The sequence below is a fragment of the Chamaea fasciata genome, unplaced genomic scaffold (genome assembly GCF_029207755.1).
Source record: "Chamaea fasciata isolate MVZ Bird 193981 ecotype frontalis unplaced genomic scaffold, bChaFas1.0.hap1 SCAF_2, whole genome shotgun sequence".
Classification (NCBI taxonomy): Eukaryota; Metazoa; Chordata; class Aves; order Passeriformes; family Sylviidae; genus Chamaea; species Chamaea fasciata.
Window position 1 is genome coordinate 113,043,550 of NW_027094087.1, and position 26,145 is coordinate 113,069,694.

Genomic DNA, 26,145 nt, shown 5'->3' on the forward strand with positions numbered 1-26,145 from the left:
TGCTGCAAGAAAACCCATCAGGGAGCTGTTTATAATGATAAAGCAGGGGATGACTTTGGCTTTGCTGTGCAGAACACCACGTTCAGCAGGCTGCTGCAGGAAACAGGAGATCTGCAGGATGCTCTGTCTTAGTGAATCATCTCAGCAGCTCCTCCCAGCAAAATTCCCATGGAACTGAGGGCAAGAAATTAAGGATGTTCCTCTGCTAATGGAGAGCAGTGTGGAAGCCCTCCTTTGCCCTCCTTTCCAGCAGTCCCCTAGAGGTACAGAAGACCTTGCTAGGGCACAAAAACATAATTTAAATCTTCCTGTATTAGCACTAATGAGGCTGGCCCATGCTCCTCTTCTTAAACAGACACTTAATTCAAGCTCTCATCAATAAAGCATTCCCAGGACACAGCACTTGGTGGCATGAAGCAGATTTTCACTCTTCTCCCGTTGTGGGTAGAGAAAAAAAACATTCCTTCCATGTACACAAGCCCACAGAGTATTCTCTCTCTAGTGAAGATGGATCAACTGATATATAAAATAACATAACCTCACCAAAAAATTCAAATGCAAATTCTGAAATATGGTCAAACTAAAGCTACATATAGGCAAGGAAAATACATAAACACACCTTGAAGTATTTTAAACAGATTTTAAAAACATCTGTCATACTATAAGTTTTCTCTTTTGTAGTACTCTATACCCCTCTCTTTTTTTTAGTGCTGTTTGGCAATGGTACAGCTTTAGAGTGAAAAAAATAACCTCCTCATATTGGTTAATCAAGCCTGATATTTTCTTCTATCAAGGATATATCCCAGCTTTTTACTGCAGATATCGCTAGAGACAGAATATTTTGTATTTAGAAATAATTTGCCAGATATCATAATATATTTTAATAAGTGATTTTTTTTTTTTGCGGTCATTGCCTTCTTCAAACAAGCAGGAAGAAAGTTTATCTCCTATGATAGCTCACCAGAAACTTCCTTTATCTGAAAGGATGGTGGTGAATAGCATAGCTGAAAATTTACTGGTGAATACCATAGCTGAAAATCATTCCTCAATACTTCAAAGTTTTGCAAGACTATTTACTTTCTTCTAAGTACTGATTTTAAATTACACACTGGCTTTTAAAATAAGCTCCTTGTCGGGACTGCAAGCTGCTGCAGGTTGAGTATACATTATATTTTATGAATCAGAAATATTGGTTTCCTCTGTATCTTAAAAACCTGAGTAGAAGGAAAATGTGCTGCCTAAAAATATTTCAGTCAATTTCTGAAATACTCTGCAGGCTGTGACTTATATTTTAAAGCTGGTAAATGCAGCCTGGCAAATCAATATTTTCTAAAAAACATTTCAATGTCACCTAATGATCTTTCTCCCTGTTTTCTTCATCAGGGAGATGGAGAGTGAAGATGCACTTTATAACCCTTGGGCAATATTTTGTCTGACTTTTGATATCATTTTGTCTGTGGAAGATTGGCTCAAATTTGTCACACACTCAGCAGAAAATACAGAAGTATTTTGCCACCCTGTTGTGAATTTTAGCATATTTTTCAGTAATGATGTCTGAGACAAAGAGAAGGGTTTGGGCAGAAAATGTGCTGGGCACCACAGCAAGGAGAGGACTTGGCATTTAACAGGTATTTGGACACATCAAGGGGAAAATTTATGGCAAAACCTTTTGAAAGGCACATTCAGTTAATTTCCCATTCCCATTCATATTATGAACTGCTTGCCAATAAATGCTAAGAGAAAATTTTCTGCTGATGTACAAAGAATCTGAGATATCTCATGTGAATGAATTAGCTGGGCTAACACAATTCCAAGAGGCTGCAGATATTTTGCCTCACTTTGTGACAGCAGAAGCGCCCAAGGGAACAAGCTGGTACTTTTCAGTCCTCAGAGTTCAAACAAACACAGTAATTTATACCAAGATTCTTTTTTCTCCATGCCTGATCTACCAGATTTTCAGAATGCCAAAGGACAGGTTTTAGCAATCAGAGAGATGGCAGCCAGGAAAAAGACTGACAGCCTGTGAGAAAAATGGATGGCAGTGGCACTTTTCCCAAACCCATACATTGAGACCCCCTTGGGAAAAGCCAGTGAAGACCTGAAAGGATGAATTGTGTTGTCCTGTCCCTGATGTCACCTCTCTGTGGCAGCTGAGCATGGTCATACCTTCACATCAAATGGCACCGTGGCTGTGCTGGAAACTGTGGAGTTAACGCCAAATTTGTGTCAACCACTTGCACCATGAGGTGAACGTGCACAAACATTTGAACATGGCACTGAACAAGGTCTTTTAGGGGGCCTGTAATCATGGAATTATAGATCCCAGAATGGCTTGGGTTGGAAGGTGAAGCAGGGAACTCTTTAAAATATTATGGGAAGCTGGACTTGGAGCAAACACACGTTTGAACCAAAATGATTCTCGTATGTTCTCTGTCTATTCTATCTAAAATGGCAGCTTATATACACTTTGAAATAGTTTACAGTTACAAGTATTTCTCATTGGTACACAGCATAGAAAAAATGAAAAAAAACCACTATTTATCTTATTCTTAAGATGGCTAAAAAATTCACACTGCAAACTGGACCTATTAATACCTAAAAAACCTTTTGTCCCTTATAAACACCTTAAAAAAGAATTTCTAACTGCACCACGGGCTTCAAAGGCCTTGAACGTGAGGCCCAGTCTGGGATAGCTCAAATCTCACTTATCTCACTCTAAATATAAATCATGTCCGCCTTCTCTTAGAAATTGTGCTACAGGAAGGGACCTTAAAGCCCATCCAGTGCCACCCCTGCCATGGGCAGGGACACCTTCCACTGTCCCAGGCTGCTCCAAGCCCCAGTGTCCAACCTGGCCTTGGACACTGCCAGGGATCCAGGGGCAGCCACAGCAAATCTGGGAATTCCATCCCAGCCCCTTCCGCCCTTCCCAGGGAAGGATTTTTTCCCAGCATCCCACCTAAACTTGTCATTTCTCAGTGTGAAGCCATTCCCTGTGTCCTGTCCCTCCGTGCCTTGGGAATTGTCTCTCTCTCCAGGTTTCCTGGGGCTCCTTCAGGCCCTGCAAGGCCACCCTGAGCTCAGCCCAAAGCTTCTCCTGTCCAGGCTGAACAATCCCAGCTGTGCCAGCCTTTCCTCCCAGCAGAGCTGCTCCATCCCTCTGCTCATCCTGGAGCCTCCTCTGGGCTCTCTCCAGCAGCTCCACGTCCCCCCTGTGCTGGGGCAGCTCTGCAGGTGGGCTCTCACCTGAGCAGGGCACAGGGACACAAATCTCCTCCCTTGCCCTGCCGGCCGTGCTTGACCTTTCTTACTCCTCAAGGAGGACCCAACATGTGGATCAAAGGAAATGCCTGGAGCTGATACAGTGGTCACCAAAATTTGTCCCTGCATCAGAGAAATAAGACATTGGCAGAGGAGGAAAAATGCTGCTCGGGAATCATTTTGGGCAAACACTGTAACCACTTTTTTTTTCTGCTTCAACTCTGGGGAAACCACAACCTCAGAATTTCTGAAGGGAAAAAGGACAAAAGAAATACAATTAGGTAAGGCCACAACTCCATTTTCTCCTGGAGTTCAAAGATATCAGTAACTATAAATGTTCTGCTATGGGTACCCTTCCATTTTTCCTGTTCAAATGTAGTACAGATTATGTGTAAGTGATTTCTCAGGCAATAGGAAAATGCACTTCTTTATCTGAGGTACATAACCTCTAGGAACCTTCTCTTTTGATAAATCAGTATTTGAGTACTGCTTGCAAAGTTGGTTGTGTAGCCCTTTCAGGAGTGATTGATAAAAACCTGTCTGAGATCAATGCCCTAGTTGTTTGAATGCTCCCCTGAGAAGGGCAGAAGATTTTGATTCCTTCATCGGGACAAGTATTTGAGTCTCAATTTACCAATTTTTAAATAAACATTCCTACCACAACCCAAAGAAAACATGCCATCCCCATTATTTTTTCTGTTTATTTAATGTAACCACCTGTTTCATTAGTTTTTATTAAAAATACCTGAAAAAAAATTATTTTAAGAAGTAGAGCTCTTTACTTTGGTAGAAAATATGGTAATTTATTTCGAATTTGTTTTTGGTTCAGCCAGAGAATAATATGGGAAAAAAAAAAGAAAAGGAAAGAAAAAAATACTTTTCAGGCCAAATATGCTTAGCAGTAATTAAATGCTAACTTGAACATTCATGCCTTGCACCATCCCTCTGATTAGAAATCAGTTTTACCTTAATTTGCCGTCCTACAAGCACTGTGCATGTCTTTCCCTTCCTGCAGTCTTAATGAGAATTGTGACTTGAAACATTAAGCTTACATTCCCTTTCATCACACCCCAGATGCAAAGCTGGAGCCTCTTCCAGGTCTATTCCATGACCTTTAAGCAAGGCCCTTCCACCAGACCTTGAAAGCTGCTGAACCCTTCCTGGCAACGTCACTGCTGGCAGCCCTGGAGAGGCTCCAGCTGGCAGTGCTGTAATTTCTGGAAGAGCTGCTTGATCCTTTTGTAAAGGTCTGCCTGTGAGGTCAGGTGTCTCCAGAATCCAGGATTTCTGCAAGCTTGTCATCTCTGCTTGTGCACTGGGTGGCCAAGAAATGAGAAGGTGTTTTCAAAAATGTGATTTTTTTCCCCTGCTGAACAATGTTTTATATCTGTAAGAGGTGTAGATTCTGCACATCCTGATGCCTTGTTGGGACTATCTAAAAACAGAGGCTAGACAAAATTAAGGGAATAAAAAGAGGTTATATTTATTGAATGGCATTCAGGTACATTTAGGGCAGACAAAGACCCCTCAGGGGCTACACTCAAAATGGATGTTGCATCATGGATTTTCATACTTCTATAAGTTTGGTCCATTGGGGCTTAATCTTCCAATTACAGCTTCAGGTAATGAAGTAATTTACCCCAAGTTTGCTCCCCTCCTCAACTCACTTTTGTTTACATTTTTCAGTGTCGTTGGTTCCCAGGCCTGAAGAGGAATTGTTGTGTCTGACCAGAATGGGAAAACAGTAGCTAACAGTGTGTATGGAGTTTAGAGTGAAGAATTGAACACTGAAGAATTGCAGGATTAGAAATATATAGAAAAAATAAAAAAGCTAAAATCCTAAGGTGTCAGTCCCAGGCCGCACATCTGCCCTGTTACGTTATTTTCTTGAACAAGGCCGCGGATTCAACAGCTCCCTCTCTCCCTCTCTCCTTCCAGTCCCGCCTTTCATCCAGCCTTTCGAGTTCCCGCGCTTCTCCATCGGGCAGAGGGTGTTCATCCCCTGCGTGGTGGTCTCGGGGGACCTGCCCATCACCATCACCTGGCAGAAGGACGGCCGGCCCATCCCCGCCAGCCTGGGCGTCACCATTGACAACATCGACTTCACCAGCTCCCTGAGGATCTCCAACCTCTCCCTGATGCACAACGGGAATTACACCTGCATAGCCAGGAACGATGCGGCAGCCGTGGAGCACCAAAGCCAGCTGATCGTGAGAGGTGAGGACCTACAGTGTCTTGGTTTAGGGGAAATTTGAGAGAGAACCTCGGAATAGGATCTCTCCGAGGAGCAAACACAAATGGCTCCTCCCCCCAACCGGTCCAGGAAAGAATTTCCTCAGAGAAAAGTGGAAAAAGCTATTTATTTAACTAAGTGCCCACAAGCATAAAGAATAAATAATACGAAGCAATAAAACCTTTTGTTTTTCTGAAGTGAGATGGTAAATTCAGAAATTCCTTGCTGTGGGTAGCTCAGCTTGCTCAGTCTCTTATCACTGAGGTTCAGGCTCCCGTGGGCCACAGGTGCCAGCTCCAGGTGCTCCTCTGGGTTTTTCAGTCTGGAGCAGGTTTAAACAGTCCCAAGAAAAAGGTTAAAAAAAAAAAAAAAAAAACAGTCCAGGGAACTTCTCTGCCCTAGCTAGCTAAAACTAACTAAAAGCACAGGAGATCCCTGTCCCACAGTCCATCCATGCTGCAGACAACACCATCCAGGAGAAAGAATGCGTAGGTGTCAGGCAGTTTTTTCTCAAAACAAGCTGCACGCTTCTTCTTTCCCTGTTTCACTCTCAGAACCAGCCTTAAAGGTACAGAATACAACACACAGCACACACAGAACAGACAATTGGGGATTCAAGCATCATAAAGTCACCCTAGAACATGGAATTACTTTGGAGGGCACTAATTAAGCGGGATTCATCGGTGCTTTGTGGTGATGTCTGTTTGATGGGAAGCGTGGAAAAGATGGGAGTGTGGTAATCCCTCTGTCTGTGACTGAGAGCACAGAGAGGCACAGAAAATAATGTGATTTTCCTATCTGAAAGTCTTGAAACTAATGAAAAACCCTGGAGTGTATGGGGTGGGTGGGGGAGCCGCAGGAGTGGCTGCCTGGAAAATTTTGTGATTGGGATCAAGCCTTTAAAATGGTATCAAATTATTCTTTGCTATTGTTTTAGTCTGATCATACCCATTTTTATTTAGACCACTCTCCCCTACAATATTATTTCAGTAAAACAGCAGAACATCTGTGTTGACTTCATAGGAAAAGGACTCTCTGGTGTTATCTTGTTCTTTTCCTGGTTTGTGTTTATTATGTAATTAGCAGGATTCACGCACTTGTGTTGACTTCACAACATTTTGCCTTGCAATAGATGTGAATATACATTCAGTAATCAAATATTTTATGTGGAAAAAACCTTTCCTAGTTACACCTTAGCCAAATTATCTATTATTATCAGATATTATTCCTTGTGATTAATTTTTGAACTTACTGCGCACAACTTCAACAAAAAGCACATTGCTTCCTTTTTTTTCTCGGAGTTATTCAAAGTGTTTCAAATTTTTATTTTTAAAAACTCAGTCAGACCCTTCCCTCTTCTCCATCTCCTTCTAGCTACCAAGCCACTGGGCTTCTCAGAGAAAGGATAATCCTACAAGGAAACTCAGTAATTTCTGCCTGCTGCACTTTGCTACACTTTATATTTCCTTCTGTAAGTTTGCCAGGATAAACCTTAAAATCTTAGTGGGGCTTTTGCAATCTTTCCCAGGATTTTTTCCCACCCCAAATTCTGAAGAACTCTTTTAAGTTAAATATTCCCAGTGTCCTAATGCTATTCTTAAGGAATGATTCCCTAGTTTTCCAGTGTGCTTACTTTTTTAATACTAGCATTTCCAAAACTCAGTGGTAAACAGATCCATTACTTTCCTACTAGTTTTGCCATAGGTATTTCATTTTTTTTTTTTTTATTTCACTGATTTTAATCGTGCTTAAGATTATTCAGTACAGGTGTCTATTACTTTCCTCATTTATTTAGTAATTCTTAAATGAAGCAGTCTAATTAACTACATGCATTTAATTATTTCTTTCTAAGCTTTTCTGGTAGATTTTAACCCTATTCCTCACTCTAATAATGAGAGATTTTCCTCACCTCCTCTTTTGCTGGAGAAGGGAAGGTTGAAAACTTCTCACCACTGTCTGTGTCTGCCCTTCTCAGAAATGCTGCACCTAAAGCCAGCTGGGATTTTTCCTGGTTTTCAGCTGTAATTCAGCTCTGGAAGTGATGGGAATGAATCTGCAACAACTCTGTGTGGGTTTCTACAGGCATTTCTCACATCCAGGATGGTTTTACCATCTGAGAACAGGTTCTCTGCCACCACCGTGTGTCCTGGCCAGCACTGAGACCCATGAGTGCAGGGATTTCTGCTCTCTGCAGGGATTTCTGCTCTTTATAGGGATTTCTGCTCTATCCCCCACTGATGGGGACAAGCCCTGCCATGCCCTCATTTCTCCTGGCTTGGCCTGAACTGCACTTTCCCTGTCTCCTGCTGTCTGAGGGAAATTCCTCCCCTGACCTCTGTTTCCAGGACACATCTTCCCCTTGTTGCATTTTCAGTCATTAATCAGTTTTCCCTTCTCATCCAGCAGAGGAGTTTAGGGGAGCCCTCTATTTTCACCTCCACTTCCCCCTTTTATGCTTCCTGCTTTAATTACACCTCCTGAGGAGGGGCTCTGTCTTCATAAACCCATAGGCATAACAGAGAGGAGCTTTTCACCCTCTTGTACTCAAGGGCTTGGAGAGCAATTCTGGATCCTGCAATTTTTTGGGAGGTTATGAAAGCTACATCATGTTGCCCCCTTGCTTATCTTTCTGCCCATGTGATGCTCTGCAGAGGCTCCTTAAATCCTCTCCTCTCTCCTCTCTCTCTGTCACTTTAAATTATAATGTTTTAATCAGTTTTGGATGTGCATCTGAGATAACAGCTCTCACTCAGAGGAAGAGGGGAAAATACAATATCATGTCTGACCTGAATTCTCTGCCAAAACCCTACCCTGACCTTTTTCCCTCGTACTGAACTGCTCCAGATGCCTCATCCCACAGAGGCCAGAACTCAAACAGCCACCAAAAAGTCACTGCGATCACTCCTCCTCTGCATCCAACCTGACCTGCACACATTTCAGTTAAAACTTGCTGCCTGTTTATTCTCCAGGCTTTCTGATCCCTTCTCATCTTTTTGTTCATAGGTGCTATATGACTAAAACATTATGTTTTTCTAAATAATCTTAGTGGTTTATCTCCAAATGCAGGGAGAAGAAGTGGTGCTTTAACTCCTCTTGTTTCTAATCCCCATTGTTTGAGGGTTTCTCAGCAGTGTGCTTTAAACTTAAATGTTGGCTATCCTAAATGCTGGGAGATGTGTTCTGGGAAAATCTTATTTATGTGCACATTGTGCATTTTGATACGAGAGCAGACAGTGAATGGGAAAGGAAAATCAAGTGAAATATGACTGTTACCCACACAATTCCCCTTTCCTTATTTAGACTGTCCTTGCATTCATTTCAAAAGTAGATATTAAAACACTGCAGGCCATTGTGTTTCCAAACTAAATGGGAATGCACATCATTTTACAGTACATGGGTAGAACTAGAAGTAGAATCTAAAGACAAGACATTCCTAAGGTGAATGAAGAAACACAGGCCAACTGCTCATTGCTTCATTTGAATTATTAGTGAACACACAAAGCTTGGCAGATTCCATACACACAAACCTCTGCAAACTCCATACACAAACATAAATTCATCTACTTTACATCTTCAGACACTTTTTCCTCAATATTTTCTGCCAGATCACATAGATCTGCTATTTTTTGTCATCATACATTCCTGTGAAGTTTTAAATCTGTTAAATAGATTTCTTATATTCCTCCTACAAGTATTATTTTTCGTATCTGAGCTGCACTGCCATTTTGCCAGGGGTGTTAAACAGCCAAAGGAAAATGAGCACTGGTACCCTAAACTCTGTGGGCACTTCATGGCAAATCTTCACCGTCCCAGTTATTTTGTGCTTTATAAAAGCACCCAAGTGGTGATGAGGAACCCTAAAAACACCTGGCCAGCAAGGCTGGATTCTCCCTGTGTTGAATATCAAAGGAAGATGATGGCCAGCTTCCACAGCATCACACCGGAGATGGAAGGCAGCAGCTGAGAGAAAGGGAGACAATGAAGCTTTGAAGCATCTGGGTGAGATCATCTCAGGGTAATCTCAGCTCTCTCCGCCACAAGCTCCATGGTGAGAACCTAGAAATGAGGCAGAGCCAAATGCGCTGGACATGGGGCTGTCAGTGCTTCTCTCCAAAAATTATTCGCTAATTTTAGACTAATTGGAAGAGGGGAAAATACCTCCAGTGGAGCTGAACTCCGCAAATTCCATCTTAAAGAGGTGATTGATAAGAAGCATTGAGTGTAATACCAGAGAATCTAAATAGGTTAAACCTTCCACCAACACAAGAATTGTTCCAACTGGGATCTCTCCTCAAACACAAGATACAAATCCACAGAAAAGCAGGCTTGATTAGTCCCAACATTTGTGGAATATCTTTTGACAGCTCAGTGGGAAGTGGAGATGAGTGAGAACAGGGCTTTCCTTCAAAATTGTAGGTTCTGCCAGATCCTCGTCTGCAGATCTTCTGGAAATGCATTCAAAATTTGGCAGCTAGAAGGGCTCCTCAAAACCTCATAAATTATTATTATTAATATTTATTTATTTATTTATTGGCACACTCCTGGTTTGCTATTCATGCTAATAAGAAAAAAGAAAGGATAGGATCCTGTCATGAGAGCCATAGATAGAAATGAGGAAAATATCTTCTCTGTCAACTACTTAAATCATCACGAGGAATTAATCAAGACTTTACTCATTAAGGCTGTCGTCTAAGAGTGATTAAAAATCTATATACACTTTATCATGTGTTATTCATTTTTGTAGAGTTTTCTAAAATGAAGTACTTATGAAATAAAAAGCAGTGAAAAGAATTCTAATGGGTAATCAAAAAGAAAAAAAACCTGATAAATGTATTATGAGTTCAATTTTTCAGATACTACCAGAAAAGGGAATTCAAAGATAGTAGTGGATGCATAAATCATGATTTTATACCTGCTGTTAGTGAACACATTGTAAGTTAAAATTGAGATAAGGTTTTTACATACCTAATAACCCCCCATAATGCATTTATTCCATTAAATGTGTTTTCATTTTGCACTTGCTAGGGGTGTTGAATATAATTAGATAGGCACCCAATGAGGAGTCCCTGAATTTTCCAGATAGTAAGAGAGTTTCCACCTTTTTTGTAATGTTTGGGGGTGGTACTGGGGTTATGCAGTAAAAGGGGTTTGGGACAGAAAAGCAGGGAGGGAAGATTTAAGGTCAGAGCTGGTGTCAAAGCTAATTTACTTTCTTTGGTGGTGTTTACATTGAAGATGACTCTTAAAAGATTCCCTTATTTTATGTATTCATTAGACAAACCTGACCAACACAAACCACTAGGCATGGTCACATTTTGCAAAAGTACATCTTTTTTCTTGAACTGCAGAGCAAATGGTTTCACTAAACCAGCTAAATCGACCCCTTAGGTCCAATGACCAAATTTAATAACTGTTCATCTTTGCTAAAGTACAGTGTTTAATGATCTCATTCATTAATACATCAACGGTTGCTTTGGCTGATTAAATTTCCTCCATCATTTTGACAGTGTGATCTAAATGTGAAGTACAAATATTCCATGTAAAAATGAAACAGTGCATTCCAGGCCAATGTCATAGATAATTCCTTAACTCACTCCAGTAGCCCACCAGAGGAGCTCATGTTAGGAGCCTTCAAAATTGCTCTCCAGAGTGATTCCCTGATCACTGTAGCTGGGAGCAAGAAGTGGACTTGAAGGATTAGAAGCCCAGGAAGGAATGTGTGAGTTCAGCACCTGGTCCCTGGCACAGTCAGAAGGGATCCTTGCATTTACACAGAGCAAACTAAAATCATGGGGTGGATGTGGGACCACGGGGATCTCATGAGGTTTAACAAAGACAAGTGCTGGTGCTGCACTTTTGATACTTGGCTGCGTGAGGCCAGTGTGTTATCAGCCCCACAAAGGTGTATCAAGCTCTGAGAGATGCCAGCAACCTCTCAGAAATGGCTTAAAAAAAAATAGCAAGACGAAGAAAAACTAGCGAGAAAAATTAGGCTGATCAGAGGTGTTTTGAAAAAGCAAAAAGGTTTTAATTGAAGCAAAAATAACAAACTATACGAAACAAAAGACTGAAAGCCGTGCACAGTGCAGGGAGGTGCCTTACATCTGCTAAGACACCCCGAAAATACCCAGAGAATCTCCATGCTCTAAATATTCAACAATCTAGGAGGGGTTTTTGACATGCTGCCCATAGAAAATAGCTACATTCCTTGAGGAACAGCTCAAGGGTCCAATGCATGCTTTTGTCCTGGCACTTGGCCAGTTATGGTGAGAGAAGCATAGAAGTTTCTGGTTCTTCTTCTTTGAAAGTTCAGGGGTGAGACTCAAACTCTTTCCTAATGTGGAAACACCTGTTAAAGTGTAGGGTTGCACTGCAGCACACCTGGGTGAGGGCAAGCCCCGGGATCGATCCGGGCTGGGAATGAAAAGATGGAGCATCCCTGGGAGAGGTTTTGGGGGTTCTGAACCCTATTCTGATTGCTTCATCCTTTGTTTTCCCTCAGTGAGAGCCTGAAACTGATAATCATAATATCAACTGAAAATACTTTTAGGTATTTTAACTCATTTTAACCTTTATTTTTTAACCTTTTAACTCCTTTGAGTTCAGCCATTAAAGAGTTTGCATCTGTCAACTTAAGGCTCTGACCCTAAACAATTCAACAGCTCATTTCTCATCACAGACCTGTGGGCTGCATTAAATGAGAGCCTTCCAGAAACTCACTATTAAAGCAATTTTAAATGCCCTCCTTCATAGGCTTAAGGAACTGTGCTGCTGATACAAGGAGGATGATAAAAGTAGAACTGTTCAGTCACGTTCATGAGCAATTTCAGAGAGTTTCACTTCTAAAGGAGTGGAGGAGTCTCACACTTTTATAGCTAAAGAGAGAGGAGGAACTAATTGTTTAATTTTTTTCTATTAACTCAAACATATCAGACAAATTGCATTGGTTAAATTCTTGCTAAGCATATTTTCTTTAAGGGCTAATGATCTCCTGAAAGATAATGAAAAAGTGAACCTAGGTTTATCATCTAAATCTAAGGATAAAAATCTAGAACAAGTTTTTAACAGCATTGTGTTCTGAACTATGGCAGCACATAGCACAGAACAAGTTGCTAAATTGAAATAAAATTGAGAAGCAAACGAGCAAGGACGAAGAAAAATGTAAAGGTCTGCTCTGTTTACTTTTTCATCATTTATATAAGAAGAAAAATCCTGTGGCTTTACCAAAATAGCAATACAGAAACAATTGAAAGGTCATTGAATGAGTAATTTTATTTTGTTGTGGCATCTCTTCAGATTTCTATTGGCAGTCTTAAGACTAAGTGACAAGGGTTTGTATCTTCAAAACCAGAGCAGCAATTGGCATTTTTATAACCAGTCCTAAAGGATGGCCAAAGCTTTACTGAACATAGAAACTGTGTGTGTGCTGGGTGTGGGCGGAGTTTTTTCAAGCAAGTTCTGTTTAGGGATCCAAAGAAGGAAATTCTCTGATTTCTAATGATACATCTGGTCCTGGAACTACAGAGCAAAATGTAATTTCTGCAGCTACCATTCTAGTACTGTTCTCCATTGAAAGTAATAATTATAATTGGGAATATCAAGAATATCTGAGCAAAACCATAGATTTTATATATACCCAAAATACAGGGATATCAATATGGTGAAAAGCTTTATTCAGAGCTTGTCAGTGTTAATGGCACAACACATCATGGATATCTCTGTGACTTCTTAAAAGATGTGGAAGAATGTGGTAGAAGTTCTATAGAAAAGCCCAAAGAAGATTCCCACTTTGCATCCATCCTTTTTTTATTCCTATATGTGCCCAACAGGATTGCACAAAAAGTCTGTTTTAGCAGATATCTTTAATGTAAATAGTATTTATTTCAAAGACTAATTGCATTTATTCTATACTAAGCAGTCTTGCTTAACTTTTTCCAGAACTTTCTGCATACGCTTGCTCATTTAATACAACAATTCCCTGAAAATTTAGCCTTTCTTGCCAGTGCCATCCATAGCAAATGAAGAATATAAAAAAATGTTTTTCAAAGAGAAGGGAATTAAAACAAATTACAGAATTTTTGTATTGGAAGATAGATCCTGCTCTTCACACTCTTCAGTGGTAGAGGACAGTAAATTATCAGTCACTCCATTGCATCTTTTGTAATCATTCACCTGTAAGAATCGTGGGTTCATGTTTTACGTTGGGTTTTTATCCCTCTTTATGGATAAGCAGCTTGTAATTGATTTTTCAGAAGTTGAACACAAATTTACTCACAGCTACCGAGGTGAAACAAGCTGATGCCACCGTGCCAAGTCGTACAAAATCAAATCTGTTTGTGCAACTAACTGTGCTTTTCACTTGCCTTGGAAAATACCTCATTGTGTGTTTGGGGGTGAAATAAACACAGGACAGTGAGAAAGGAGCTACTGAAGCAAATGTCTTCTCTGAGCAGATAATTAGAAAAGGATGGGTGATTGCCCAGAGCTGTTGCTGCTGGGATTTCATGTTCAATGTTTACCTATTGTGAATTAACATAACCTGCAATAAATGTTTGTCAGCATGGCAGCCATTTGGAAAGCCAAAGTGTTTGTCAGCAGTAAATACATTTTCTAGGTATCTTATATGTAGAAAAAAGGTATTTTCTACAGAGGTATCTCTTGCCGCTATCACTGCTGGTTCCTTCTGTTTCTTGTAGCCATGTTCCAAACAGATTTTCTGTAGTTAGGCAATAAACTGCTTTGCATTTTGGCCATAGGATTCAGCGAGGAAAAGGTCCAGTTAGGGGGATTTTTTGCCCTTCATGTAGGGAAAAGGCATACAGGTGACCTTGCCCCTGACTAGTAACAGCTGTGTTAATTACCCCATACAGCCTCGCCCCTGATGAGTCACACATAGCCAATAAAGATAAATGTGATAAAAGGGAGTGGGTAAACTAGTGAGAGGAATCTTGAGGAAGAGGGACTGATGAAGAAGCAGTATCCTGAGGAGAGAGAAGCGCTGCTGGGAGGTCAGTCTGGAGCTGCAGTTAGAGCCTGTTGTTGGAACCTGCAGTCACAGTCTAGCTGGATAAAAGCCTGCAGTGACAGTCTACACACTAATACCTGCAGTCAAGAGTTTGGCAGGAAATAACCAGCAGTCAGAGGCTGCAAGGGAAACCTGCAGCAGGAGCTTGCTGCAGCCAGAGTCAGTGAGTAGTTGGAGTCAGGATGGCTGAGCTGAAAAGAGAAATAAACCAGGACCCCTTTCATACTGTGATAAACAAGAAGTCTGAGTCTCAGCTCATTTCTGCCCTCTAACAAGAGGACTGTTGTCCTTTTTTAAAAAGCAGCTCTATCTATGAACGTGAGAAGAGAAAGCTGGAGGGGATTCTGGGTTGTGAAGGCACAAGGAGGAAGGCTTAAAGAGGGGTCTCTGAACCTGCATAGAGAATTTCCACAGGCCTTCAACTCTGAGCTGTCCTGCCCACACCAACCCTGGCAGCTCCCATTCCTCCTTAAGGAAAACTTGGGACACTGGCACACTGAGAGATAATATTTGCATAAATTATGAGTGTGTTTATACTGAAAATAACTTGGAGGTCATGTATTAGAGCACTGGTGCTTCTGCTACATTTCTGCTGCACAGATTTTCTCGATGGATAATTAGTATCATATTTGACGACATTAATCACTACTTCAGGCCCCAGGGAAAATATTTACAGTGCTGAGGTCCCCCTCTGTGTCTCCTTGCATTTTCTTGTGCTACAATCTTCTGCCAGACTTCCTTTCTTAATTTATGGCGTATCTGGAGAGGCAGCTCGTGGGGTCGATCAGAGCAAGGATGGATGGTTGGGTCTTTTTTAGTTTTCACCAACCTTCAGACTAATTCAACATTGCCTGGATCTGGGGAATCTACGAGGCTTCAAATTTTGGAGTGAGATAAGGAGAACAAAGAACTATTAGGATTTCTCCTGTGCTGCCTTAGATCTCGGTGTGCTGCTGAACTCAAATGAAATTATTTGAGAAGAAAAAAGTCTATCACATGCTCAGTCTCTCTCTGTGGCCCTGTGAGAAATGACAAAATTAAAAACATGTAGAATAAAAACATAATTAATTTACTTCCTTGGATATTTACACTTTCATGTTCTGAACCAAAGAGTGGGAGGTCAACAAAATTCTGTGACCTTAAGTAACCTTAATGCAACCATTAAACACTTGTAATTTTCGTGGGATTTTCCACAGTCTTCATAACTTTCAGCCTCTTTTTCATGATTTTGTCAAATGTGTAGATTTTACTGAGACTTTGACACTTAGAATCTGGATCTCATGTCAAATTTTTGGACCCAACATTGTCACAAGCTGTTTTCTTCAGTGTGTACATGTATTTGGAGCATAAAGAGCTTTTCATTTAGATAAGCAGGTCTTATTGTATTCATGTATAAATAGGTACATGTGGAAGACTCACTACAGTGGTTTTATGCTACTTTGGGATAAGTTTAATTATATATGTATATTGATGCACTGAAATAAAACTTCTCCTTATTAACTTAATGTAAGCAATTTGTGTTGAACCTCTCTCTGGCTGGTTGGAAAGTCCCAGCAGAAGTTATGGTTCCAAGACCCTAATTTTAATGTGATTTTATTTCTTAAAAAAACATTATTGGTTAAGGTTATTTATGCCAAATAATTTGGGTTTTTTTCTAAAGATTGTCAGTTCAGTGGTAAAAAGCAAACAGAAAAATTCAATTGTTCTTAGGCATCTTACAAACCTACCTTGGGTAGAAAGCATTTATTTTCTGTCCACAATAATATGATTTATCTATTACTCCATTTTAATATGATTTACTCCATTTTATCTATTACTCCATTTTAAACCTCTCCCATTAAAAGGTCTTATAAACTTGTTTCCGTATCCTGTAAAGACGGGTGTTTTTGTCATGCCTGGCAAGAAATACATTGAGGTTGTGCACAGAAAGTGAATTATCTGGTAAAACCAACCTTAGTGTATTACTGGATCAGCAAAAAACTGGTTTTAATTCTTGCTTTTTGCTATGAAACGTTATAACTCTGTATGTGACTGCTCTGCCATCTTGAGATACCCAATAAATTGCCAATAAATTTCCCAAATTCTGATGGCTCTCTTTGCTCCCTTCCCACAGTGCCCCCCAGGTTTGTGGTCCAGCCCAGCGACCAGGATGGGATCTATGGAAAAGCCGTCATTCTCAACTGCTCTGCCGAGGGTTATCCTGTTCCTACCATCGTCTGGAAGTACTCAAAAGGTAGGATTCCTGTGGTGCCCACTGGGGATAGGCTAATTCTGCCTTAATAACATCCCACTCACCTGTAAGTTGCTGCTTTGATCTCAGAGTTGCCAGGGAGCAGCAGGGTCCAATAAGGGACACATCAGTCGTGTTTTATTCCTCATAAATCATCTCCCCAAGCACAGAGTGCTGGCCACTGTCCCACACAAGGCTGAGCTGGATGGACTTTTGCTCTGCCCTGGAGATGTCCTGGCTGTGCCTGTGAGCCTCTGTCAGCTGTGGCCTCAGCAGGCAAGGGATGAAAGGGATGGCTGGGAGAGAAGAGACACAGCTTTAATTGAAACAACCTCAGCACAAGGTTCACCAGCAGCATTTGGCTGATTTCCTCCCCCCACCTTCAAAAAATTCATGATAACATGGCCAATCACATCTTTTCAGCAAAGAAGGAAGGTCAGGTAGCATTAACATAAGCAATAATTCAGTATGAGCTTTACATAATGCTTTAACATTTTCTTCTCATGTAACAGAGCATTAAAAGTGGCCCCACTTGACCCTCAGTAACCACAGGAAATTGACTGCATTTTAATTAAAATGTGCTGCCTGGTAAATTGTGTCTTCTGCCCAGTTGTCTTCTGGTAGGTTTTAGCAAAAAAACACATTCTGCAAACTCTGTACACAATCTAAATGAGTTAACTCCTTAAAATAACAAAATCAGGTGCTGTTGGGAAGAGATCTTTATGTAATGCTCCATGTCATTTTTGGTTTCCTTGGGATCTAAGTCCAAACTGTATTTGAAGAAAAAAGATTGAGAGACAAAAAATTCATGTTAAAGACTGTTTGTGCTCTTATTGATAAATCATGATTTGTTGCAAGGAGGGTACAGAGTTCCAAATTCCATTAATCTCAGTGGTATGTGGGATTTTAATTCTGAATATAGGGCACAAAGAGGTAATTCTGGTTTCCTCTGTTTGTGTGCTGGAGGAGGGTGTCAAGCCAAGCTAGATGAGTTGTAATTAAGGAGGAGATAAATAACTCATCTTGGAATGATAGAATAGTTGGATAAGTCTCCTTTCAGACTCATCCATGCAGATGTATGGGATAAGATCCTCTCCTGCTCAGGAAGGACTTTGGCTGCAATAGCAGTAAAAACATCTGTGGAACGATTAAGAATGTTTTGCAAACTGCTGCACAATTTTTTTCCCAGTTTTTCCAGCAGGTATCCTCAGCCCTTTCCTTTCTGTGAACACTAAATTGTTTCCACAATTGTTCATGTGAAGAAACACAGGAAGTGAGTGGGCAATCGGTGGCAGGCATCTACAGTTGGTAAAGCATAAATTTGCATTCCAAATAAATGACAGGAAAAAATGGCTTGTTACAGGGGGGAAAAAAAAAAAACTGACAAAAGGAAAAGTGGACATGCATATAAAATAGGTGAAAAATCATCAATGGAAACCAAATTTTTAATGAAAATATTACCATTTAAACATTTTTAAGTTCATAGTATTGGTCACTAGGCCTTCAGTGTAGCCATACGTTCCCAAAGCCAACTCTTCTAGGACTAGAAGTATTTTTGATATGCATGTCTGGTCTTTTTTAATATTCTAGATGTTGTATTCATAGGTTGTTCTAGCTCACTATGTTACATTAAATAATTCCCCATAATAGTTATTCACCGTATTGCCCTCTAGGTTGACTCAGCCAACTGTTTATAGTGATAAATGCTGATAGATATTAACTTTGTGTACAGAAAGTGGTGTAAGAGAATACCATTGAAGAAGAGCACCTTTTAACTTCCCTGAAAAATCCCATGCCCTGCTGCCAAAGTAGGTTGTAAACCCCTTTGTTATAAGAGATGTGTTTTAATATGCATTTAGGGAGTCTCTAATGTTGGAGGAACCTGAACTTGTGGCGACAGTATAGCAGGATCCTGTTTCCTGTTCCCTAAATCACCCATTATCTTACTCCAAGGAAAAGTAGGTTCTTTCTTAAAACCACTCTTGATACAAAAATCTTTGGCTTCCTGTTTTTATGCACCTTCCATTTTTACAGTGCTGTCAAAAATGTCTGATCAGTAGTCTGAGCTTTTAGTTGAGTTTTTTTGTTTGTTTCTTTTAGATTTTTTGTGGATTTATTTTTATAGTCTCAATAAATCCTGGCTGCAAACATGGCAGAACTGAGATTTTTTGTGTCACCAGTCCATCAGCTGTAGCACGAGACAAGAGGAACAGTCACTGACGTGGTTTTCCATGTTATCCAGGGTTTCATAAACAAGGTCCTAGAGGTCCCCTGAGTGTGCCATGTTTACTACAACAGACATCCCTCTCAGTCATAAGAAATTCATTTGCTGTTTGCATTAGGGATGCATACTGCCATGACTGTTCAGCTGTAATTGTCAATAATTCATCAGCCTCTAAATGTACAACAAATGTGCCTTTTCACCCATGAAAGGGCTGAAAATCTCCATTTCCTCTCTCCCCCTTACTGGTTCCTTCTGCTTTGTGCTCCTTTTGCCCCTTTAATACAGGCAAATTATTGCTGCTGTTGCATTCCAAAAGCCTTCCTTCTTTTCATGCAATGAATCCAGTTTGGATAAAAGAACCATTCTGTTTGTTCTGATGATGTCAACAGCCAGTTCAGCTGCACCGAGCCTCTAAGACCAGGAAGGTATATCTTGTGCCTTATTAAAAATAAAAATATGAGAGGCTTTTTAACCTTTTTTTTCATTTGTTTCTCGCTTCAGGTGCCGGAGTTCCCCAGTTCCAGCCGATTGCGCTGAACGGTCGGATCCAGCTGCTCACAAATGGCTCCTTGCTGATTAAACATGTGCTGGAAGAAGACAGTGGATACTACCTCTGCAAGGTCAGCAATGATGTGGGAGCAGACGTCAGCAAGTCCATGTACCTCACTGTTAAAAGTAAGAACTGAAACGCTTCTCTGTGATCCAGATGTTGCCATTGAGTGGAAAAAAAAAAAGGCTTTAGTGAATCTTTAGTTTGGAGGGAAGGGGGTTGGGAAGGGGAGAGGTTGGATTTGTTGTTTTTTTATTTAATTTTGGCTTTCAGCTGCATGTGGTAGCACCTGGCAGCTAGGATGGTTAAGAAAAACCTTTGTTTGGTAGAGGAAGGAAAAGCAAAAAAGGATAAATACCGACAGCAATTGCCATAAATTTCAGAAGCAGAAGGAAACGTGGATTAAAAAGATACTTAATCAATTCTCAATATATCACAGATGGAAACTATAGGTACCATTGCTATAGGTAGATACCACAAGAAATTACAACATACGCTAAGATTTTATATATGCAGCCACAGTAGTTATTTTGACTTAGCCAGATAATTTTCAGAAAATCCATCTAATTGCACATTCTCAACCAACCTTTACTTTGCAGGCACAAGAGACAAAAGAAGTCCAGTTTTCAAGTGCATGTTGGCTATAATTCCTTGAATCATCAACACAGTTTAGAAAGTAGAGGAAATGTTATGGGGGAAAAAAAAGGAGTAGAGAAAATATAATTTCTCTCACTAGAGGGAAAAACCAGACTATTGACACATCAGCATTCCAAGTGTTCCTGCATGACCTGTCAGACCAGTATAGAAGGACGTTACCACACTATGTACTTTCATGTTTGTAGGGTTTTTGAAGACTTACAGAATGCTTTGAAGTTCTGGGATGCCAATTAGCTTGAAAAAGTTTTGCCCTTGAAAGTAAAAAGAAAGATTTTTTCCAGAAACGAAGAAAAATCCAATTTATTATCTATTGGAGAGTGCACTTTAGACCATTAATGTTTAGGTTGAGGGGTGTTTGTTGTTGAGAATTAATAACTAAGTTACTTCAATAGTGTCAAAAATTTGGAAGCCCCAATATCTCAGATGTCCCCTCCACTGTAATTTACCATAGTGACTTCATCTTCTAAAAAACAACATGATGACCCCTCCAGCAAATACATTAATTGGACATTTTTTCTGTGGGTTGGTGGAAGTTCCATCTTCTGTGGTTTGCAGAACTGGCCATTTTTGGGCCAGTCTTCAATAGCAAGAGCAAGGCACAGCTGTAATATTCTACCAAGAGCCAGCTTCCCTCTGCCTGGCAGCCGTGCACGCTGCCTGTCTGATCACTGCATGCAGTTTCATGTGTGATAAAAGAGCATCCCTTATCAAGCAAGAGCAGGAGTTTCCCTGGGGAGCCAGCTCCTGTTTGAATCTAATGAAAACCCCTCTGGCTCTGAGACAGCAGGGAGCAGCCTGTGCCCCTCACACACCCACACTGACACCAGTCCAGCTCCAGCAAGGCAGCTGGGGTGAGCACTGGGAGGGTGTTGGTGTGTGCATGGAATGAGCAGAGCTTTAGCTTCTGTCTTGGTTTGGAACGACAGGTGTCTGCCAGGGAAAAGCCAGAGCTTCCCTTGGAATGGACAATGTAAACCCCCTCCCTCCAAATTATTACAATTTTGAAATTAAGGGGTTCTCAGTCAAAGATATGGGAATAGGAATAACAGTTCTTAATAAGAATATTATAAAAATGTAGTAGTACAAAAAAAAGTCAAACAAAAAAACCACTGACAGAGTCAGAATACAACCTGACATCCTGCTGGTCAGGGTGTTGGCAGCAGTCCAATGAAGTCCTCCTGGAGTGACAGATGGGGTTCTATTGGAGCAGAGATGATCCTGAAGCAGGGTGTAGTTTTCTCTGAAGTGGTGGCAAGATGGGTCTGGTCTTCCTCTGGGAATCCAGTGCAAACAGGCTGTGCTGGTGTTCCTGAGTTTCAGTTTTTTTTATCTAGGGAGAAATGCTTGGCTCCTCCCCCTGGATGGAGCATCTCCCAGTGGGATGATGTAATTGTATTAGTCACGTAGTGAGCCTCGATGGCCTGTTAACAGGAGATATCCCCTGGAGGGAAGATGGGTTGTGGAAGAGATAAAGAACCCTGCCTCACCTGGTTTTAACAGCTGGACCATTAACAGAAGACACCCACCCCCTCCCCCCCACCCCCGAAGTTATGAGGGATGGGTTAAAGAAAAAAAATACCTCCCCAACAACAGATGGTGATAGAATGCATACTTTTGGTTACATTTTGCATTGCAACCCAAGACAGCTTCCATCAAACACTCCTTAAGGACAAGATGTTCTGGGGAAATAGGCTGCAATAATGGCTGGATCCCCTGTTCTGGTGGTGTGGTTGTGGCTCATAATATTTACAACTGGTCAAGTGGACTGACTCCAAAGTGAGGGCCTGGATTGTTTCCTTTTTCTGTGTGGTTATTTGGGATGCTTTATTCTCCCCACAAGCCTGTTCCTGGACCCTGGTCCTCAAGTTTAGTCCTCCTCTAGATAAAAAGCTTGGTCTTCCTTCACAAAACCCATGGTATTCTGGATTAGTTGATCCTTCTCCACAAGGTCATCCTAAATGGCTTCTTTAGGCAGAGGGTGACACCTGGCCTATGCAGTTGTTTCTGGGTGACAGAGTTGGTAAGAAATAGCTTCCAAAACATTATCAAGGATTTAGCATTGAGGCATATTTTTGTGGCTTCCTTGTGACAAATTGCCTTCTCACCTTCCTTCAGTCTGTATGTGGGTTATCCTTAAGCATTAGCTCAAAACTGAGAGAAAAAGCAGAGTGACTTAAACGGATTTGGTCACTAATCATGAAATTAGACTGGTCCTCAGAAAGAAAAAAATGGCAGCAGTCCTTTTACACCTAATTCCTTCACATCTTGTCCCTTGTGCCACAGATTCCTGGTGCTCACAGATGCATGTGCTCACCACTGATAGCATCACTGAACTTGGAAATAAACCCGCATGAGCACAGGAGATTCTTCTCCATATTTGATAAAAGTTTTAACATTCTCTGTCAGTAACATTGCTGGATAAAGTTTTACCTTTCATAGATCTTATTAAAAAACCTTTTAAATGAGCTGATGCTTTACTCCTCCAGATTTTCCACTGTCACCTGTATCTAAACAAAAAAAAGATGTTGACGTTTGTTGTCAAAAGTGAGTAGGAAAATTTTGGTTCAGTAGTTCAGGAGTGGGCAGGATGAGAATTGATTTAATCTATTTCCATGACTTGCTACCTCTAAAATGGATGGATTTTTTCTAAGTGAAACCCCATGTTAAGCTATAAAACAGCTTGGCTTGCTTAACAAACTCTTAGTGCTACGGGGGAAGTTGTAATAATTCCAAATATACATTTATTTAGTGCCTCAGTCTTTGCTGAGTCACACCTTTAGAGGAAATGATCCAAATTCTTGGTTGAAGAGAGATTGCATGAGAAGGGAGTGCAAAGAGGAAAAGAAAAAAGAAACAAAAGAAAAGAAAGAGAGGAAAAGAAAAAGACTTCAGGAATACCATCAGAAATGTGGAAAGAACAAGCTACCAGAATCAATGCTGAATCAGGAACCAAGGGCAGAAAATTTTCTTTTAGCAGCTATTACCCTTCTCCTTTTTTTTTTTTTTTTTAAGGAATGGACATAAAAATCATGATGAGTGAATTTCTCTCTTCTTGTGATTCAAGCATAAATAGTTCCCAAATTCCGTATTCACTAAGACACACAATATTAGAAAGTTATGAGAGATCTGGAACGAGGAATCTAGTGCTGTCTTGAGAAATGACTCCTGGTGCTTGGGATGAGAAGACTTCTGAAGAATTTCTATAAAGGATAATGAGCCTTTAACATGAAGGGAAGAACTAAAATTATTTAAAGGTTGCCTGGGAGTCACAGGGGAAGAGATGAGTGCTTAAAATGGACTGCCTGCCTGCCTTCATCTGAATAAATGTCACACTTCCTAATTCCTCTTTAGGGGTTATATATAATGTGATAGAATGGTATCCTTAAAAAATTACCTCCTGAAAAGAAAGCTTCCATTGAGGCATGCATATTCCTGTGTAAATAATCTGTTGGAGGCAACCACATTAGCCCTACCTTTTCTTAAATCTATCACTTTTTTTTTTTGTGACAGTGTGGAGCCTTACAAGTTTTAATCTGATCATCAAAACATTTCCAACAAATCCTGTCTGCCAAGAAAACAGAATTGCTTCATTCACTTTCCCCTCGAATATGCTTCTTAGCTATTGGCATTATATGTGTTTAATACATAAACCTAAAGCTGTCAGTCAGATCCACAGCTCCTTCCAGCAGGAACATGCTAATCCCAGCTAATTCTTTTAATGCCAAGTTTCACCACTCAGACTTTTTTTTTAAAAAAAACAAACTCACCAATTTCAAAAATTGTTGCCTATGACAAGAGCTGATGGAATAGCAGAAGAGGCTGGTGGGGAAAGGGAGCCTGGTAAAACTGGTAAAATGTGGAGCCTGTTCCTGCACCATGTGGTGTTTCTGCTGCCCCTGCTTCTCTTACAGTGCTGCTTACCTGATGCCTTGGGAAGGCTGACCTGGAACAGAGACTCGATAGAGCTGGAGAATAAAGCAGATATTTCTTGAAAGGCCTTTTAGGGTACACCTTGGGCAGTGCAAGAGCCTGACCAGGGCTATACCCAAGGTGGACCAAGAATGGTCACAAAAGTGGCTAACCAGTCACGAGGTCTCACACTTTTATAAATTTTGGCCCATTTGCATGTTGGGGTTTAATTGTCCAATTATAGCTCCAGGTTATGAAGTTCTATCCTTCTTATTCCTCCCTTCAGCCCACTGTTGTTTGTGCTTTTGGGCCTGAAAATTTTGGTCCTTAGTCTTCAGCAGGAAAGGGATTTGTTTTGTCTCCCTACTCTGTGAAGAGAATTTACCAGCACTTAATATGAGGCTCAGAACTACACACCTAGGGAGCACAGAATCTGAAAAACATGAAAGTTAAAACTTTAGGCATCATACTCATGCTGTCCATGGCCTCTTCCAGGCCAGATTTGTCTCTCACTATCTTCAGACAATTCATGGAGCAAAGAGACCTCAATCACACACACTTACTGCAAAAGAAATAAAATATAGTATTGGTTACAAACACACACCCACAAGATGCTTATGGATAGAGACTGAACGGCATGGAGCTCTGTTCTCCACTGCAAGATAACAGTTGTGCCACCATATGGCTGAAGCACTGCAGCATTTGTTTATTGATATGGATGGAAAGCTCTGCCTGTGAAGCTTTATCCAGGCAGGATAAAGGGACAATTTCCATGTGACCAGGCAAATAAGTTTGCTCTGCTGTGACACCAGCAGCAAAGCCAGCAAGCTGTGATGGAGAACTCACTGTGCTCTGCTCACCAGGGTGCCTCTAAATGCTCATTTTAGTCTTTGGAAAAAAAAATTCCTTGCTGAGAGTACAGGAATGTTGAGATCTGCCCGACTGCCACTTTTGTTTGTGTTTAAAAAAGCCAATTTCTCATTAAAATGCATGTATCCCACAAGGTGTCAGTAAGGGTGGCATTGCCTGTTCTACATTTGCAAAGATAGATTATCCATGATATGTGGTAAAGGAAGCTTAAAATCACTGTCTCTAATACCTCCAAAAAACACTTATGAGAAGGACAGCAATAATGCTATGTCAAATTCACCTGAGCCCAGTTATTTTGATATTTCTTAATCTTTCTTTGCTCCATTTTTCTCACAGTCCCATGGTCTGCAAATACTATTTTCCATGGAAAAACAAAACAAGACAAAAGCTCCCTTCTCTTTTTGTTTGTCCTGATTTACTGTTTTCTTCTTCTGATATTCTGCCATGTTTTCTTTTTTTGAAAGGCTTTTTCATCTGATTTTTCATCCTTATTTTGCAGTTACCTCAAGTAGGATACATTTTGTGAAACAGAAAAATTTAGCCAAAATTGATAAAAATCTCTAGCTAGATGGCTTGCATGTGTCCTGAGAATGAAAGAGTGGGGCAAGGGCAAAGAAAACAAAACATAATTCCCTTGAATTACAACTACTCTCATGTCCCAGTCAGTAATTCCTGCTGAGCTGGTGAGTTGCCCTTGACCTCATGACAGGCAGCTCTCTCCCTCTTCTACCACCAATTTATTGGCGATCAAAAGTAAAAATTGTGTTAAATATGACCTGGTGAATATACTGTCCAACTCCAAATCAGTAGTGAAGAATTTAATGCCCTTTATGTTTTAATTTTGCGTCCTTGCCCATGGCAGGGCGGCTGGAACTCAATGATCTTTAAGGTCCGTTCCAACCCAAACTGTTCCATGATTCTATGACCCTAACTGTTTATTTTCATGAAATTTTTCTTTTTATGGAATGCATAGCCTAAAAGATGCCATGAGTGAATCTTGGAACTAAAAGAGATCTCCCTGGATGCCAGCGCTCCCTCTTGTTAACAAAACAGCCCATTTTTTTCCTAATGAGGTCCTCCCACAACAAGAAGGGAGCAGGGCTCTAAATGCTGTTTTCTGCCTCTTCAAACTGCTGGCACAGCTTTGATTTAGGGACTTGCACTTTAATCACCCATCATGTGTCAT

At 40.6% G+C, this 26,145-nt stretch overlaps 1 protein-coding gene across 6 annotated transcripts in view; it reads left to right on the forward strand.

Annotated features, from left to right (window-relative positions):
* The window catches only part of DSCAM (DS cell adhesion molecule), a 384,919-nt gene that overhangs the window by 217,334 nt on the left and 141,440 nt on the right, over positions 1-26,145 (forward strand). For 5 of the 6 annotated variants that reach the window (XM_066177133.1, XM_066177137.1, XM_066177136.1 and 2 more), the window contains 3 exons: positions 5,200-5,478; positions 16,633-16,752; positions 19,475-19,648. In XM_066177133.1, the coding sequence (XP_066033230.1) occupies positions 5,200-5,478; positions 16,633-16,752; positions 19,475-19,648 (573 nt within the window). Of the gene's footprint in view, positions 1-5,199; positions 5,479-16,632; positions 16,753-19,474; positions 19,649-20,122; positions 20,218-26,145 lie in introns of those variants that run through there. The other variant, XM_066177139.1, reaches the window with a different exon arrangement.